Source organism: Procambarus clarkii, chromosome 59, assembly GCF_040958095.1.
Source record: "Procambarus clarkii isolate CNS0578487 chromosome 59, FALCON_Pclarkii_2.0, whole genome shotgun sequence".
Lineage (NCBI taxonomy): Eukaryota > Metazoa > Arthropoda > Malacostraca > Decapoda > Cambaridae > Procambarus > Procambarus clarkii.
In genome coordinates this window covers 21,739,982-21,758,048 of record NC_091208.1, presented here as the reverse complement: position 1 = coordinate 21,758,048, position 18,067 = coordinate 21,739,982, and the positions used below count along the sequence as shown (strand labels likewise).

General features: G+C 38.7%; 1 protein-coding gene across 2 annotated transcripts; it reads right to left on the bottom strand.

Annotated features, from left to right (window-relative positions):
- Positions 1 to 206: 206 nt before the first annotated feature.
- On the bottom strand, positions 207 to 18,067 carry LOC138353685 (uncharacterized; the record flags this gene model as incomplete). Of its 2 annotated transcripts, none has more annotated exon segments than XM_069306965.1 (10): positions 207 to 4,780; positions 5,898 to 6,037; positions 7,642 to 7,843; positions 10,323 to 10,467; positions 10,629 to 10,726; positions 11,245 to 11,399; positions 12,590 to 12,744; positions 13,385 to 13,542; positions 15,556 to 15,624; positions 16,566 to 18,067. In XM_069306965.1, coding segments are annotated over 10 exon segments (2,707 nt in total), but the record flags the coding sequence as incomplete, so codon positions are not given.

The following is an 18,067-nucleotide window of genomic DNA, read 5'->3' as shown; positions in this document are numbered from 1 at the left end:
AACTCATTAAAGTTTAATGTAAATGGCTTAGTACATGTCAGTACTGAACATTCTTAGATATCAGACATCATGTGCATGTGTGATGGAATAAGGCTGATGTTCTAACCTTTAAGTCCTTGCTTGTAGCTCCTAATGATAATATAGCACAATTCTCGTGCAAAATTATTTCCAATTTATGCTTGGAGGAGGATGAATGAAAATCTCAATTAATCTGCAATATTTTATTATTGAATCCTAACCTTACTAAATGTCTAGACGCGTGTGCTACCGCGTGGTCGGGTGAGGACTGGGTGGTGAACTGACGTCGAGAATAATAATGATAATGACCATTGCACGGGGCACGGGAGACACTTTGTACTGCTGAGGACCGCCACCAACACTAGCCCAAATTTAAAGGGGCAGACCACTTAACCCTAGTACTGCAATACCTACAATATTTGGTCCTGTTCCAGCCTGCCCTCAAGCTTGGCTCTAGCTGCCCTCTGATTTAGGACACTTATGTGCCTAAACATTTTATAGGTTAAAACTAATAAAATCTGTATTCTACAACTATTCTACACTACCACTTACAGTTACCCAATAAGTGGGATTTTATTGAATGGGAAGTAATATAAACTACAATAAAAATGTCTGTTAAAAATGATAGCCTTGCAAGAGGCTGAGTGAGGTCAGGGTTGAGGGCTGGCTTGGATTGGCCATGGCACCACCTGAAAAATAAACCTTTACAACGAGTGCTACCACAGCCTTCACCATAATGTAGGTATTTGGCCCAAACTACACCCACATTAAATCACGCGGGAGTCTTTGGGAAACTTAAGTGAAGATAAATCATGATATTTGTAAAGGATTTGCACATGATATAAATGAACACTAAAATACAACTGTATAGATTTATAAGTACTGTACTATACTAACTTGGGCTAACATATGGGTTTGTGCAAGAAGTATCTAACCTATTGTCAGGTTGGTTCAATGACCTCTTTGTAATCCATAAAAAACTACAATTACTAGCAACAATTTTTAACGAGAAAATGGAGATATCTACAATTTGTTTTAATACAGTCTCCAAAGTAACTCCGTAAAAAAATTGAGGCCACTAAAAAACCATCCTGAATCTACACAAAATGATATGTAAATTATGAGTGAGTGAACCCATGATTTATAAAAAAATAGATGTAAATAACAAGGTATGAGAAGATGTGGTATGGGCCGACAGGGTGGGTGGGACTGCTGCGGTGGGGCGGTCGTGTACCAAGTCGGCACAAGCGGACTCACTGGAGCAGACTAGCCTCCAGTGTTTATGAAGGACAGGACACATCTAATCCAAAACCAGTTACAAACATTCTCACTACACATTATGCCTTACAAAAACAACAAAGAAGGTCATAGGCTACAAATATAAAGCAGTCAAACATTTGTTCATAAGCCTCTATAAGAGGTCCTGTGTATAAAAACTTTACTCGAGACCTAACATTAGAAAATCTCAAACAAAAGGTTGACAATTTTGATGGCAGTCATTTGTAGCCTGTGTTACTTTAGAATAGTTGCAAACTGTCACCAGAGTATACCCGAAGATCTGCTGACTAGGTGCTTCAAGAAGCCTCACAACAGTTACAAACAATTCATAACCTTCATGTAGCTCATTGTCTAGATTAATTATACCAGTCTTTATATAAAATATAATTTGTTTGAGGACACAGGAAAATTACCACAAATATGGGAAGCTAAGCATAGCTCCTTCCTTTTTTCATACAAGCAAATAGCTCTGGAAAGTTTGTGGGTACAAACTATTTCCTCATCAAAATCCAAATACAACGAGTATTACCTGGTGATTACAACTTTTGCCGGCACAGGACAATGACGACGCTCGGCTACCAACACTGGCCACTCTCTACTAGCACAAGATGTAGAAAATTGCATCCTGTTAAAATGCATTATCAACTCCACAATACAGTAAAAGGACAAGTTAACAAAAGTAGATTTAAGGTGGATATAGATGTTCAATATCTAAAAAGACATACCTTCCATTATTCCCAATACCATTTCCAGATATTTAACTTCTTAATAGCTCTATTAGAGAGTAGCCAGTAGTAGTTAAGTGTGAGGACAGCCTGAAGAAACATGTCCATCAGTTATTTGTCCACTATGCTATATGGAAAACTAACAGATCATTTCTTCCTCATGTACACATTAACCTGACTCAGGTTCAACCACTTTAAATAATTTCATGAAACGTACAATATCAATGATGTAAATACACTTCAATGCATACTCCTGACAGCCTTGATGTTATTACTAACCTTAAGTAATCAAGAGATATTCTAAAATTGGGTCCAAAGTTATTTGAATTGTGTGAAGCTGAACTAAAATGTCCGATGATGTGTACCTGAAGATAATTTAAATCCAGATTGAGAGGCGATTCTGTGTATCCTGGTTGTAGAAAAACATTATTGTTAGACAAAGGTTATGACTATTTATTTCCCTGTTTGTCACATTTGTATAATGAACATATTTACAAACATTTCCAATATAATAAACTATCTGCCAATTAGCAATTAGAAATCTGAGGAAATTTTGATGAAGCTAATGTATCTGTATGATGAAAAATGATAAACTCTCCAAATGCTGCAATAGTGAAAAAAAGAAAAACGTCCAGGTTTGCGGAAAATCTTTGCTGCCCTATTTATAGATGACAATGAGGAATGCCACAGGGAACAAATGACAAATGGTAAAATACACAAAAAGTGAAGACTGAACTCAATGATGGTGAATATTAACATCAACACTTGCAAAAATTATACATCAATATCAATCATATGAACAAAAGTATTATATTTTCCTATGCAAAGCCAAATGCATCCATACTGATTAATTTTCAAAAGGACTGGTCCAGTATTGTACAGGAAAACCTCTATATCTTTGGTGCTTTCAAGTGTCAGAAAAATGGGCTAAAACATGCAATTACTATATTATAAAATGTTGGAGATCCATTCACATACCATGGAAAGGATTATTAAAAAATAAAAAGCCATAAGTTGCCCTAAAATAGATTCTTCTCTTGTCTTTCATTGAAAGCAAAACTATCATACTCCCTTTCATAATTGCAGATAATCAATTATATAAACTATTATATCTATCTTTAGATATGTCAATTAGTACTTTTAATAGCATGTCATAAATAAAGGAGTAAAGTGTATTTTCAATATTTCATAAATAATCTAACCTAGTCTAAGAAAGAACTGAAGGGCCACTCATGGCTGACATTGAATGACACTTCAAAGCACTAATGATCAGAGTAGTTTGTATGTAATACACCTGCTGATGCATTCTTGAAGCTTTCAACTAATCCCCAGGTACACAAATGATGAAATAACAGAACAGCAAAGCAGTAAAGAGTCCAATGTTCACGGTGCGTGTTTCAGATGTTTAAGGAATGAGGAACAGCCCTGTGGAAGGAAAAGTGGCACAAGAGGCATGGGCTGGATATTTTCTGAGGGAAGATAAAACTACCAGATGAAGAGTAAGCGGGCTGAAAAAAGACAAGGCTGGAAACTTTGAATGTTTAATGTCTATGCAAGTCAAGTAACTGTAGTTTCTTTTATGATGGGAAATTGCTATGAGATGTATTAGTTATGATCAATGGGAGAAAGAATGTGCAGTGACGAAGAACCAAGGCAAAGGAAGCCTGGACAATGAGAACAGCCAACTGTACAGTGGTGGAGAGGCTGTGGGTGGCCTACGCTAGTTATGATTTTGGGAGGAAGATAGAAGGAAGTGGTATATGATGCAGGTGGTGGTGGATTTATGATACAGGTGGTGGTGATAATGGCAGTGAGGCGAAATACAGTAGACGAGACATGATAAAATGAGGATGGTCCCAGCCCAACAAATGCAGTGGGAAAGTTTTAAAATGTGGCAAAACAATAGTAAGTTTTAGATAAAGATGGTGCACAGGAAAAGCAAGTTTAAGGTTTTGGGGATAAGTGGAAGGTTAGGAGGTAGGGAAGCTGGGCCCATCAAAACACACAAGTGAGATCGAGGTGGCTTAAGCTCTTGTGCTCGTCCCGCAGGCGACACAAACGAGCCGGGAAGCCAAAGGCGAGTTAAGGGGCACAGTTTTTTTTTCCATTTTCTTTTATTTATCAGACCTAAATATCAGCTCTATTTTTTGTACAAGTTCCAGCCCCACTTACTTTAGAATCTGCTTTACTATATCCATTCATGCATAAAACCTCATACCTTAATGCTTTTTGTACCGTGACACCCATAAAATGACTATTATCTAGGCTCATTAAAAAAAATGAAAATTTGTCCCAGTGCCACAGAAAATGCTCTTGTAGAGTGTGCTCCTTAAAACACATGAACAAGGCCTCATTGGTCTGGCAGGTGATAGGGCAACTGCTGCACGGAGCACGACACAAGGAAGGGACCTACACAGTCTTTGTCTCTCAAGATGAAGATCCTGAGGTGAAGCCCAATTTTCATTTGACTTCATCACAACAACTTACAGCCAAAAATGAATCTGGGCATGGACTTCCATCACAGTATATTAAAACCCCTGTGGAGTCACAGGTATCCGTGTTAGGAGCTCTGGTACGGACTGTACATGCATCTGGTACATAGGCTTCATACAAAGACCACTGATGAGTGGACTGTGCCCCCCAAGAGGTGTTTGATGTGGAGGAGCTTGCCACTGGCTACCTATGGAGGAGGCCATTTGGGTGGTTCAGTGTCAAAGACACAGGTCGCATCTCGAGTTGTACTAGTAGAGAAAAGTGATCTGAAATTTAAAAAATTAAAAAATTAATAAGGTACAACAAGAAAAATTTACACTAACCCAAATTTACTTGTACAGTACTTTATAAAATGCAAAATGATTAATAAATTCTTAATTTATAAATTTAACTAGCTATTCAATCACTTCTCATGCATCACCCCTTGAATTTTTCATGAAAGACACGCGTTATATATTGTCCGTGTAACATACCATCCACTTATGTCCACACAATCATTAAAAAATTCTTTACAAATAATGAATGACCAACCTGTTAATATGCCCATTTCTGAATAAAGATTTTAATCCATTCTCAACATTATTAGTCATTACCTACTTACATGTACTACGGTATACAAATTTTACTTTCAAGAGAATGGACAAACATGGGTGTCTTGGAAAGGTTATTATGCAAACTTATTTTGGCAAACCAATGAGAAGCATTACTGTGTTAGGCCCTTTCCATGGGGTAGGGAAGCCCTTTCATGGGGACAGGGAAGCCCTTTCATGGAGACGACAAAAACTATAGGAATAGTGGGTAAAATGCAATATTCAAAATGACAAATTTTGATGCATATTGATTTATATACAATACAGAATTAACTGTATTAGACAATGCTACAATAATTTCAATGTTGCCTTTAGTTATCTGATGAAAAAGTTAAACATGTGGCCAATGTGCAGTCTAGTCAGAGAAGTTTCCCCACCTACTACAGCAGTAGGAAGGTGGTGTTAGTAGAAAAAACCTAAGGTACCCCTTACATACCACAGATACCCTCATAGAATAAGACAAAGGCAAAAGTTTTTTATGCTGGGCAGGCTCTGAGAATTGTAAAATTGGTGAGAATTCCTAAACCAGGTATGTGCTTGGCCCAACCACTGCCGATGTATGCTCTAATGTACTAGGTTTCCCCTGATATTCCAGTGTCAGAGGTTGGTCACTCTTGAATATTTAACTAATATTTGGGTTAGTGTTTACCTTACTGCCTTACACACTATGAAGGAAATGGGGATGAAGTTAAAATTGTCCACATCATATTGTATTTGCAAGAAAGATGAACAGTAGACATGTACACGTAACTACACTACACTAAAGTAGACATGTACACGTAAGGTTTCTTACCTGATGGGATATGAGGGTGTGGACAACCCATGACCTTGTTCTCTCTAAACCAGTCAGGGTCAATTGGCCCTAAAACTCCTAGAGATGACATGGTATCAGAACTGTGGAAGATGTAGTCTATAATCCCTTTGAAGTCATACCTGAAAGCCAGAATTTATAATTAATACTATAAATCATTTTCTACCTCCAATAATGAACTTCCATTCTACTTCCATTCTATGTCCATTTAAATTCTACAAGTGCCACTTTATACTCATAATACACCAAAATGACTTATTTATACCCATTAACCCTCAGAGTATGACAGATGTCACATGAAGTCTCATCACGCACGGTATATGTACGAGAATTGGGTTCTTATAAGTTCCTTTAATTACAAAAATACGACATCTCGCCGGCTTTTATTTCTTAAAATAATAAACCTTGTTACTAAACTTTTAATGAAAAGTTTAGAGAAATTGATATCATTACACCCAAAACTATTTATTCAAAATATTAGAGAGTTAATTTTAGGCATTTTTCTTTATTCACCTATTTTTTTCCCCAAGGATCTTACAAGAAAATTTATGGAGTAAATAAATCCAAATATCAGAAACTGATACATTATCAGAATCCAATTTAAAATTCTATATATGCAAGGAATTAAATAGAATTTCATTAAAAACTTGCAAAAGTATAGTATTTCAACTTAAAGTAATAATTTAAGAATTGAATTCAGAATTAAGTTAGGAGTCAGACACTAGTACAAATTTAAGACACCCATTGAGTTACGAGCAAATGAAGGTTTCCCTTTCATATATGGCATTCTTACATGAATGGGAGTCAAAAAAATGGCTGTCTAGAGCAATTGAGTCAACTGCTGACTAGATGAATGCTGCAAAGTTAATGCAATATCATTCATTGATAATTAGGAACACTTCAGTGGAAAGAACGAGACATTTGCTCTCACTTGTCTAGGGTTGGGGTTGTAACTTTTGCCCCTTCATTGGTATTTGTAGTTGGCAGGGAATGAAGGAGGGGAGGGGGGGGGGGGGGGAAAGAGAGGCAAAGTTTAAACTGTTAGATGATAAAGATGAGAATGTATTTGGAAACAGGAGGCAATAGAGTACTGGCAGTGAACTGAATGAAAAATGTTTGGGTACAATAAATGGACACAAGCATCAACATAATACCATTCAGGTGTACTACACAAAAAAGTGCTACAGTACAGTATTAGAAACAAAATAGAAAAATGACGTGCACTTGTGTACACAAAAATGTTTATTATTATTGCACTTAATACAAACATGGATGAATGTAGTAAATGGGTAACTATTGCCTAAAATTAATGGACACCAATTACTTCACACACGACAGTATGGTTGGGTGAAGGAGTGGGGTCATGAGGGGGTGAAGTATGTAACAATATATTAGAGATATATTTCAGGTAAGGTTTAAATTAAAATGTAATGTCAAAAAGGGTATCAATACTATCTTGGCACCATACACAAGTACATTTTTGGAGCAAGCCAAACACTAATAAATATGTGGAATAAATATGAGGAAAAGCAAGTGAAGAAGTAAATTTAATGCAACTAAAGTATGGTAATTTAAATTAGGCCAAGCTAGGGGTAAGAGCAGCAGGAGGCAGATATGATGCATCAGTGCTGCCTGTAAAAGATATCCGATATGACTGGTACCACTAACCAACTCTCTCTTCATAGACGTTTACTTCATTAATCAAATGGCGATAGGCGACACTTACGTATAATTTGTATATGCCATGATTGCGAAGTCGTATGCTGCAGAGAGCCTATAGTTGTGGGTATAAATGTTAGCACTTGAGTTAACCAAGGAATTATTGTTCTTGGTCATTGCTATCTTCTGTAGGCAGGTCTTGTACCCAAAACCCTTGAAGTCTTCATGGTCCATAGAAACACTGCCTTTTGTTAAGAACTCAACAACACCTAAAACAGGAGAAATGCCAATTATTTATTTGAATTTAAGGAGTTTATAATTTACATCTTTACTTTCAAGACAGGACAATAAGACCAAGTAAATAACTGTATGCTAAACGTGAAGCCCTGCAGGAATATTCTAAGTCATCATGTAGGAAGTGAATACTGCCTTTGGAGTACAGAGTTCAACTAAATGTAAAGGAACAAGATCATAATTTTCCTACATGGTACCATTAACTTTTTTGAACAAGTCAATTTAAATTAAACCCAGTTAATTATTTATAGTAGTTATATCCAGCAGTTGTTAAGCAGCTATTGTTTATCAGTTAAAAATATTAAATTAAATTAAAGAACATGATTTTCCGGATTCAGTATACTGTACTAATTAATGGCTATAAAACAAAAATTTGTTTCAAAACAATTATTGTATCATAATATGGCTTATACCTGTCTTTTCTGAAAAAATGTTGCCTCATCACACTAATGTAAAAGATCTTTCAAAATACTACACACAACATGCAGTAACAGGATGAAACACGCACTTTATTAAACAATAATTATAGTAGTAACACCCAACCCATCCTTGAAAGAACAGAAGACTCAAGCAGAAGTACAATACTGCAAATGGGATACCTATTGCTATCCTGAAATGAGCTGTACATGCTGCATACTGGAACGAGTCTCGATTCAATTGTGGGGTACTCTGACCCGGCCCGGCCCTCTAGCAGTTCTTTGCCCACAGTCAAGTCCCGGCCACATCTTCATTTTTCTTAATACTGTATTATATTTTTGGTGGCCTTCTCTCTCAAGGCTTTGATGCAAGCAAGCAATGGGAGCGACTGTGGGGGACAGGATCTCGAGAATGTTTTCGCAGCCAAATAGGTTCAGTTTACAAGTTGGTGTAACACCAGCTTAGCATTCAACACTTGTCTCTCCCTCACTTGACACCAATTTACAGTACAGTGGTACCTCGGAATGCGATTGTCCCTGTATGCGAGGTTTTCGGAAGGCGAGGTGTATTTACTCCAAAAATTTGTCTCGGAAGGCGATGGTTACTTCGGGAGGCGAGTTTGGACGCGAGTTTGTTGATACGCGTACAGCCGACCTAGCGCGTGGTGGTTCGGCGATCGTCGCCGCCCCTCAGTTTATTATTGTCTCGCGCTCAGTGACTACCCCCACATCAATTCTTCTCGCGGATTTTCAGTGTTTTGTTGGATTTTTGGTGATTTGTCTATACAATTTGTTATTATATATCTCACCATGGGTCCCAAGAAAGCCAGTGGTAAGGATAAAGGCCAGAAAGCTCATGTGAGGATGACAATAGAGGAGAAACAAGAGATCATTCGGAAGCATGAGAACGGTACACGTGTTGTTGAACTTTGTAGGCAGTACAACAAAGCCACATCAACAATATGCACTATACTTAAGAAGAAAAATAAGATTATGGGTGCTAAAGTGGCAAAAGGAGTAAGAACATTAACGGCACAAAGACCACAAATACTTAAGAAGTGGAAAAGTTGTTATTAATTTGGATACACAACAAGGAGTTGAGGGGTGATAGTGTTTCGGAGGCCATTATTTGTGAGAAAGCCAGGGTGTTGCACGAAGACCTTCTAAAGAATACCCCTGTAACAAGTGATGCAGATAAGAAAGAGTTTAAGGCAAGCAGGGGCTGGTTTGAAAAATTTAGAAGGAGAAGTGGTATCCATAGTGTTACAAGGCATGGGGTTATGTGATGTGATTATGGAAGGGGACTCCCCTTCCAAACAGTAACTCCTCTCCTCCTCCCCCTCCTCACCATCTTCCATACGCCTACAGCACTCGACAGCAAGGTAAGTAATAACTGGAACACAGTTTTGTAGGTTTATTTAGATGAATTAGGTATAAAAATTTAGTTTGATGTGGGGTTTTTGGGGTAGTCAGGAACGGATTAATTCATTTCCCTTTATTTCTTATGGGGAAATTAACTTCGGAATGCGAGTTTTCGGAAGGCGAGGCGTCTCCAGGAACGGATTAAACTCTTATTCTGAGGTATGCCTGTACATGGTTACATCTCTTGCTACAATGCTTCAAAATCACTTCAAGTTACTTACATCAGCCAACCATCAAATTTTATTCTTTAACCATTTCGTCTTCTGTGAGAACCAGCCTACTTTTATCATTCCAATTTATATGGCAAGTATTTTCCTGTCTATGGAAACAATAAATCAATACTCCTCTGCCCTTTCATCAATGGCTTGGTAAGATCTGATAAAATCCACTTATTTATATCACACAGTATGATCACATCTTTCAACCCATTTCCTATTTTCATGGAGTGTGAAGGCATAAGCCAGGAGGAAAATGTAAGAGGAATGTAAGGAAAGCAGATCAAAATTACACAACTACAAAAAATTACATCAGTTCACCATATCTTCTGTGCACATTATTGTAGAATCAAATAGCCTTTACCTACTATGTACTGTACTGCAATTATTCCAGAACTTGCCTGAATCTGGGAGCGAGTTGAGGTCACCACACAAGAGAAGCTGAATGGAACCAGGGTCTATTTTTCTACCCAATCTTGATCTGTGCTGCGATTCATCAACAATTTGACCAATTATTTGCCGTATCTCGCTCATCAACATGATTGTCTGAAAGAAACCAGTTTCACTCAATACATTTCCTATTTGTGCATATAGTTTGTGAAGTCAAAAGAATACAGCATTCGTTTATAAACTTGTGAATGTCAATTCATTACAGATGCTACAAAGTATAGAATATACATTACACGACGGATGAAATGATGACATACCTGGATGAGTTTGACGTCACAAAACTCGGGGTCCCAATGAATATGGGCTGTACAAACTAGCACAGATTGGTTCACTTGGGATTTGTCTGGCAGAACTTCTAGGATGAAAAATAAAATATTATTCAAAGCACATCATTAATTTAAATTTCCTGTGCACTAAAGGAATCCTACACAAAGTTGTAACAGTATTGAGTTAGGTTACTACTCTCCAATACCTTGTATGTCTAATAGCAAACACTACTTCTGTCGGCCACTTACAGATTAAAAATAATTAATTCATATTAAGAGGATATCTATTACTGCTGCTGTTAAAAGCCCAGTCTTACCATATTCTGTTTTTTTTTTCAGGAATATTCCTGCATGGGCCCTAAACCTCTGGCTGGCCCATTAATTGTACATTTATGATTAAAATAATTACACGTCAATATTAACAATAAAGTCACAATATATAACAAAACACACAGTACTCTATAAACTAAATGCAAAGAACAAGAATTGGGAAACAAATCTCAAAATACTGATGAAAATAACATTAAAATATTTGTTTAATGTGATAAAAGCAACACATACATAAAGACTACACAACTGATCTCCCGGTTACATTTGTGCAACTCACCTGTGTTCTCCCAAGCTGCTTCCTTGGTCTCCAGTAGTGCAGCAAGGCCAATGTTGTCCTTCGTCATGACACGGTTCAACATGTCTTCTGATCCATCATGATTTGCCATTGCTAACTGGTTGAACTCTATCAATCGCTCTTTGACCAGGGTAAACCTGAAAATATAAAATGCCATTCTCTAGATCCATGCTCTTTTAGGAAAACAAGAAAAAAAAACTAAATTCCTTAACATATTCCACAATCTGGCTAACAGTGAAACTTTTCTGCTAAGTAGACTGGAACAGGTGTTTGAGGTTTGCACTCACTATCTTAACAGTGAAAATATAATCTGGTAAACAAGTATAATCACTTAAGCATTTTAAATATCAAAACATTCTACACCAAGTTATTTTACATTATCTACAATGATAAATAATTTGTAATGTATTTTCTTGTCACTTCTAGCCTCAAACCTCTGGCAACACACACTTAATTTACTCCTCTGGAAGATTATGATCACTTATTCAACCATACGATGTGTACATTACGTAAAATATTCAACCTTTATTGCTAAGCAAATATGCACAAACATAGGAATATTTCAACTAAAATGAGTTATATTTATGAATTAATTCAAAGAATGAGGCTCTGCCAATAGGCTGTAACTGCTCAAGAGGAAACTATGTTCCTAAAAATCATGGAGCCCCCCATAAGTCATAACAAGGTGCCTACTGCATGTCATCAATAAAAACAGTCACTGGTCACAACCTAAAACTTTAACCTCTACACAAAATTGTAAATAAATAAACTGTAGTACAGTACAATATTGGTCTGCAGAATCTAATACTGTATAATTTGTTCTTTAAGGAACTATATTGGCCACAGGCATCATCATAGGAACCGATTTGTATTGCCAAGAGGCGGGTAACACACGGCATCAGCTTATAAAGTATTACCTCTACCATTAAAATAAAACGGTGCTATCATTTTGTAAATATTAAGACAATATTTTCACTACTGTATAATATATATCCTACTTTCAATACTGTACACATACCTGTACAACAACTGTTTAAGATAGTGTAAATAGCTCAATGGCATACAAACATTTTTGAAAACATGCAGGAAGTGACAACAAAATTGGTTTCTGAGCAGAACTATGCACACACCAGACCAGCAATAGTGCAAGGAATAATTTTTTTACTATATCTCTCATTCCTACTGTACCATTATTTGTTTTTTCACAATTGGTTGGAAGTACAGTGTACTGTATTTAGTTACTGTAATGGGAGGGGTGAGGCCAAGAGTAAGCCAAATATTAATATCATATTTCTACACTAAAAATATTCAATTCACAAATACTCACTTGCTAGTTCTCCAGAAGATGGCGCAACCGTCAACGTATTTTCTTTCATTTTCAGACATGTGCTTTGCTCTAGACTTTGGTGAGAAAATTCCATCATAACCATCATTCTTTAGTTCAGGAAGAAAAAAGTTGAAGAACTGGTCTGTTTCTACCTCCTGCAAGTACAAAACAGTTATTACTTTAATCATCACATCAGTACTGTAACTATGTAATAAATCATTACCAACAATGTGAATGCATACAAGAAATGTAAATTTCTAAATTTCTGTAAATTTGCAAAAATCTTGCACAAATATTACAAGACTTCATGAAGTTAACACACATTAGAGGGGGCTACAAGCAGATTTCTAAATTTGAAACGACTTTGTGGTGTGTATTAAAAAAAAAAAATAATCAAGGTTATTTCAGGATTGGATTGACAAGTTTGCAGTCTCTTTCCTATACTATACCAGGATATGGCAGTTTGAAAAGATCTCTTATGCCAGTTTTGAAATGTAGACTTCTATTGAATGGGTCAAGTCTTGTCCATTTGGGAACAAAGTTCTTGTGCAGAGAACAAGTCACAATAATGTGGCTAGAAACTAATTGCCCAACCCCCAAATTTTAAATTATATGAAAGTGACTTTCGGTTAATCTTGGATCCCAATCAAGTCTGGACTGAATAGGGTCCAGGTCAGTCCAAAATATCAATACTTTTCCTTCATTTCTCATGTGTAGGTTGGGTTATAAAGACCTTGTCTAAGAAAGTAACCAAGTGGTCAAGCTATAAAAAAAAAAAAAAAAAAAAACACTTGCCTGTAAAGTTATGATGTCTGCAAGGTAGTGTTTGATCTCATCCATGATGCCTTTCTTCCTGTATTCCCACTCCAATGCCCACGAAGGACAGTACCCGTACATTTGTCGTGTTGCATACTTGTCACATAACACGTTGTAACACATCACAGTGAATATACCTGTAACACAAAACAACTATTAATATACAGAACTAGGCAATGAAATGAGTATCAAGAGTATTAGTCCCCACTAAACACTTATACATGTAGGGATGGTCAAGAGCAACCTTGGCAAGCATGTGTGTGTGTAGGTTCAAGAAAGCAGAGCACGCAAACCTCCTTTTCTACAAGATGATCAGATCTCTGCTGAAGTGCCCCCTCCCCCATTAGTGCATTTTGCAACTTGGACTAACAAAGAAATTACATCAAGTTCATAAGGACCTTTGCTTTTGCAACAAATACCCTTCCCTTAAGTGATAATCAGAATAGACCACGGCACACCGTCTTCAAAATCATACCCATAAACAGACTACTAAACTTACATTATATATTTATATGCATATTTATACATATACACATACATATACACATACATACACACACACATACTCCATTTTTCCAATTATAAGGGGAAGGATTTCTGGTCAGTGTTTCACCTTTGAATTATGTACTGTGGGGTGGGGTTTTCATCTAGTAAATCGAGGCTCTTGGGCCACCAGCTGTGGGACCGGGGCATCTCATCTTTGAGTAATCTTTCTAATATTGGGTCTTCTAACATTTCGATGGTGTTCCACACCCTGATGGCTTGGTGCTGTAGTATGATGTTTAGTGGCTGTATGTTCAAGAGCTCATGAAGCTTCTGGATTGTCTGATCATATGGTGGACGGTGTTTTGTGCCTTGTGCCCCATTAGTGCCTTGTTTTGCACTGCTTGCAGTGTCTGCATGTTAGTTTTCTTCAAGGTGAGTAGTGGTACTGGGGGATACTCTAGATGCGGCCGAACTAGAGCCTTATATAGGTGTATCTGAATGTTTGTAATGAGGCTTTGGAATCTCCTCAGTTTTACTAAGGCTGCTTTGGCTTTTAGTCGGTCCCTTACATGAATTTTGATCCCTATTCTATTTATCATGGGTCCCAGTATTCTGCCTACCTCTGCATATTGGATCGGGCTGTTGTCATGGATAATGGGGTCCGGGTTTCTTTTTGCAATGTGTATTACCTGGAACTTGTTTAGTTGTGCTAATTTTCCATTGCTTCTCAAAGTTGTTTATGAGTTCAATTGCTGCCTTGGTCTTGTCGCCTAGTAGCGGCTTTGATGGTCCCGGTTGGCATATTATTTGAGTGACATCGTCACCCAAATCACCCATCGTCAGCGTATGTGATGTATTCTCCATGTTGGGGTAGGTCAGCTGTATACATGTTGAATAGAGTGGGAGAGAGGCAGCTACCTTGGGGTAGGTCAGCTGTATACATGTTGAATAGAGTGGGAGAGAGGCAGCTACCTTGGGGTAGGTCAGCTGTATACATGTTGAATAGAGTGGGAGAGAGGCAGCTACCTTGTGGTACTCCACTTTTCAGTTGGATTGTATTAAGTTGGAGGGGGGAAGGATCACCTCCCCCCCCTTCTCCACCCTCCCTGCCTCTCCACCCCCCTCCCTCCCTCCCTGCCTCTCCCTCCCTGCCTCTCCACCCCCCCCAACTCCCTCCCCACTACCCACCCCCTTCTCCACCCCACTCCCCCCCCCCCCCATCTCCCTGCCTCCCTTCCCACAGCTCTCCGTCCGTCATCTATGGACATCCATATATGGTGAAACATGTGAAGAACCTCTCACACACTCACAACTCCCTGACAAGAGGGAGCCAGCTTAGCTTAGCTGCCAACACCCACACATCGTGTCAGCAAGGCGGACAGCCCGCCTGCTTTCATACCTCTCACTGTATTTCCCACTTCTATAGTTCCCTTCACCTATGCCTCTCTCCCCCCCCCCCCCCCGAAAAAAAAAAGGTCCACTCACAGCAATATCTACAAATATCTAGACCATGTCCACAGAGGTTGCAATGAATGAAGCAAAAACTTTCAGTAATGAAGCAAATTAGTTCAGGTAGAAAATAAAGGAGCATGTTGACCTGTTGGGTTAAGTGTGTAGAGAGTGGTGTTAAGGAAGCAGGGTTGGCAAGGAGCGCTGGTACTCACATGAAGGTTTAGTTCTGTCGGACTCTGTGAGGGGTATCCACGGTCTCTGGGGCGGCTGAGGCGTTGTTACTGCAATGAAATTAAACATTAATACTCCACCCAAATTACGCTACTGAAATTATACCACTTAAAACAAAACAAAAATGCTGAACATCTGTACAGTACTAATTTTTAAATATGAAACGATTATTTTAAAGCAATAATATATATAGGCAAATGCCGTATATTTACACAACCAGATATCATTAAACAATATTTCTCACTACACCAACTATTAAACTAATAATCAAGTCCTGGGATTATGTTTCATTTTTCACTACTTTATAAAATGGGATTCGATTAAAAAATATAATAATAATAAAATACAAATACTTCATTAAATCATTGATTTAGATAAAATGACAGATTCAGTCATCTGGGTGGTTTAAATCTTGTGAAAATATTGCATTAGAATCCTACACGGTTTTGACGCCGCGTGTAGTCATTGAGTGCTTGGTGTGTGTATCAGGCCCACGACCTACTGCCATACGCGCACTACAGCACAGCCCCCTACACCATCTACAGTCATTGAGTGCTTGGTGTGTGTATCAGGCCCACGACCTACTGCCATACGCGCACTACAGCACAGCCCCTACACCATCTACAGTCATTCAGTTTGACTGCACACTGAACCATTCCTTGGACTACTATACACGTGTCTACTATAGTAAACCTACAAAAATATTTAGTTACCAAAAAGGCAATACGAACATTAAAAAGTCATACACGTTATAAGAGCCCGGCTAGGACATTCTGATTTCAATATATTTTAGACTATAAAATAGGGCTGGGAGTATTTACAGTAAAGTATTGTAATACCAGCAGACAAGTATACTCTACATATATGCACATGTCTGCTTGTGGTTTCCTTCACGAGTGTTTACTATATAAAACAAAGATACGATTATTAAATATTTATATTTTGATTTGTTTGCATAGAGGCATGAACGGTTATGTAACTCACAGAGTACCTTTGGCACATTGCTCCGTGATATGTTGGTGGTGAGAGGTATGTGCGCACACCTGTGGGTGCTTCTCACGGAGAGACGTGTAGGGGGGATACGTTGAGTGGAGGAGCGTGTTACTGGGAGCCACCACCATCTTTGCTTCACCCATGTTGACCCCATACCAGCTGCCAATAGATCCATCATTACCTGGCCAGTATCCTCCTGTGGTCTCTGCTTCAGTACACTGTAACAAACCTCCACGTGTCACGTCAGAGGTGCGTGTATGGTACATGTAGGCGGGCTGGCTGCACGCCATAGACACCGGCTTCTCAAGAACTGATGCCCCAGAGCCATGTTGTGAGCTAGCAAGTTCCCAGTCTAGCATAGTTTTGAGATCGGCTAGTGTATTACCAATAGCACTCAAGTGAGATTCAAGCGTTCCCTTGCTAGCCGCTTCCATGGCGGAGGAGTAACGGCGAGCTTCTGGCAGCAGCCAACTAAGCTTCGTGGTCATTGTGTGCGCCATGTCCCCAAGCACCTCCAGGTCCTTTATTATACTCGATGCCTTCATGGGTCGCACTGACGGTCTGTTATTAACATCAACACTTACAAACTTTGGGATGGTCTTGTTCTGCGTGTTTATTACTGAGCGAAGGGCCGACAGCATCTCAAACAGGATGCCTCTCACCCCCTTCATATACGACAAGGAGAAATTATAGGAAGCAAGTATGGTTCTAGACTGATGGACTTCCTGCAGACTGTAATGTGACGCTGTGAAATGGACTATTAATTCTTCATCCATGTCTGAGTTTACTGCTTGCCACAGCCAGTAAAGCAAATCATTTTTAATTACAGTTGGGCAATCTTCCAGGTTCCCTTCTGTAAATGAAGGTTTTGTATCAAGAATTTGCCCGGTTTTACAAGACTGCTGGAGACTGTCCCTATCAACGGCCTCACTGCAAGTGGAGACCGTACTGGAGTTTAGCACTGTCAAGGTACTGTTTAAGTTGTAAGACGACAAACTGCTCATGTTGAAGCCTATGAACTCGCATTCCATGAAAAATTTGACAAGCCAAGACTTCATGTGTTCTACAGCCTCCTGAAAAGCGTAGTCCTCAACACTGAGGTCATGATCACACATTGTTCTACAATCCTTGTTGATGACTGGAGTAATCCATCTTAATCTAGCGTGAAGTTGCTCCAAGAGACGGTTTATACTTTTGACTTCCTTGTGCATGCACTTCTTGGACGCGTGACACCCGAACACTGCCTTTGTGCTAACAAACTCCGGCAATTCATTCCAAAAATTCTTCATTAGCTTCCAGATTTTGAGAGTTACTAAAGGAACAGCTATATTCTTTTTTTCAAGGACAAACCAGTCAGTCTCCTGGAGTGGTTCTGGATCTTGTGTATCGTGTGTAGGTGTGGGGGACCGGCACAGGTGGTGGACAGACACGGCGCCACATGGGGATGGCGGGAAGGCCCGCAGGTGTGCCTCTGGAGAACATTTGTTGATGGGACTGGCA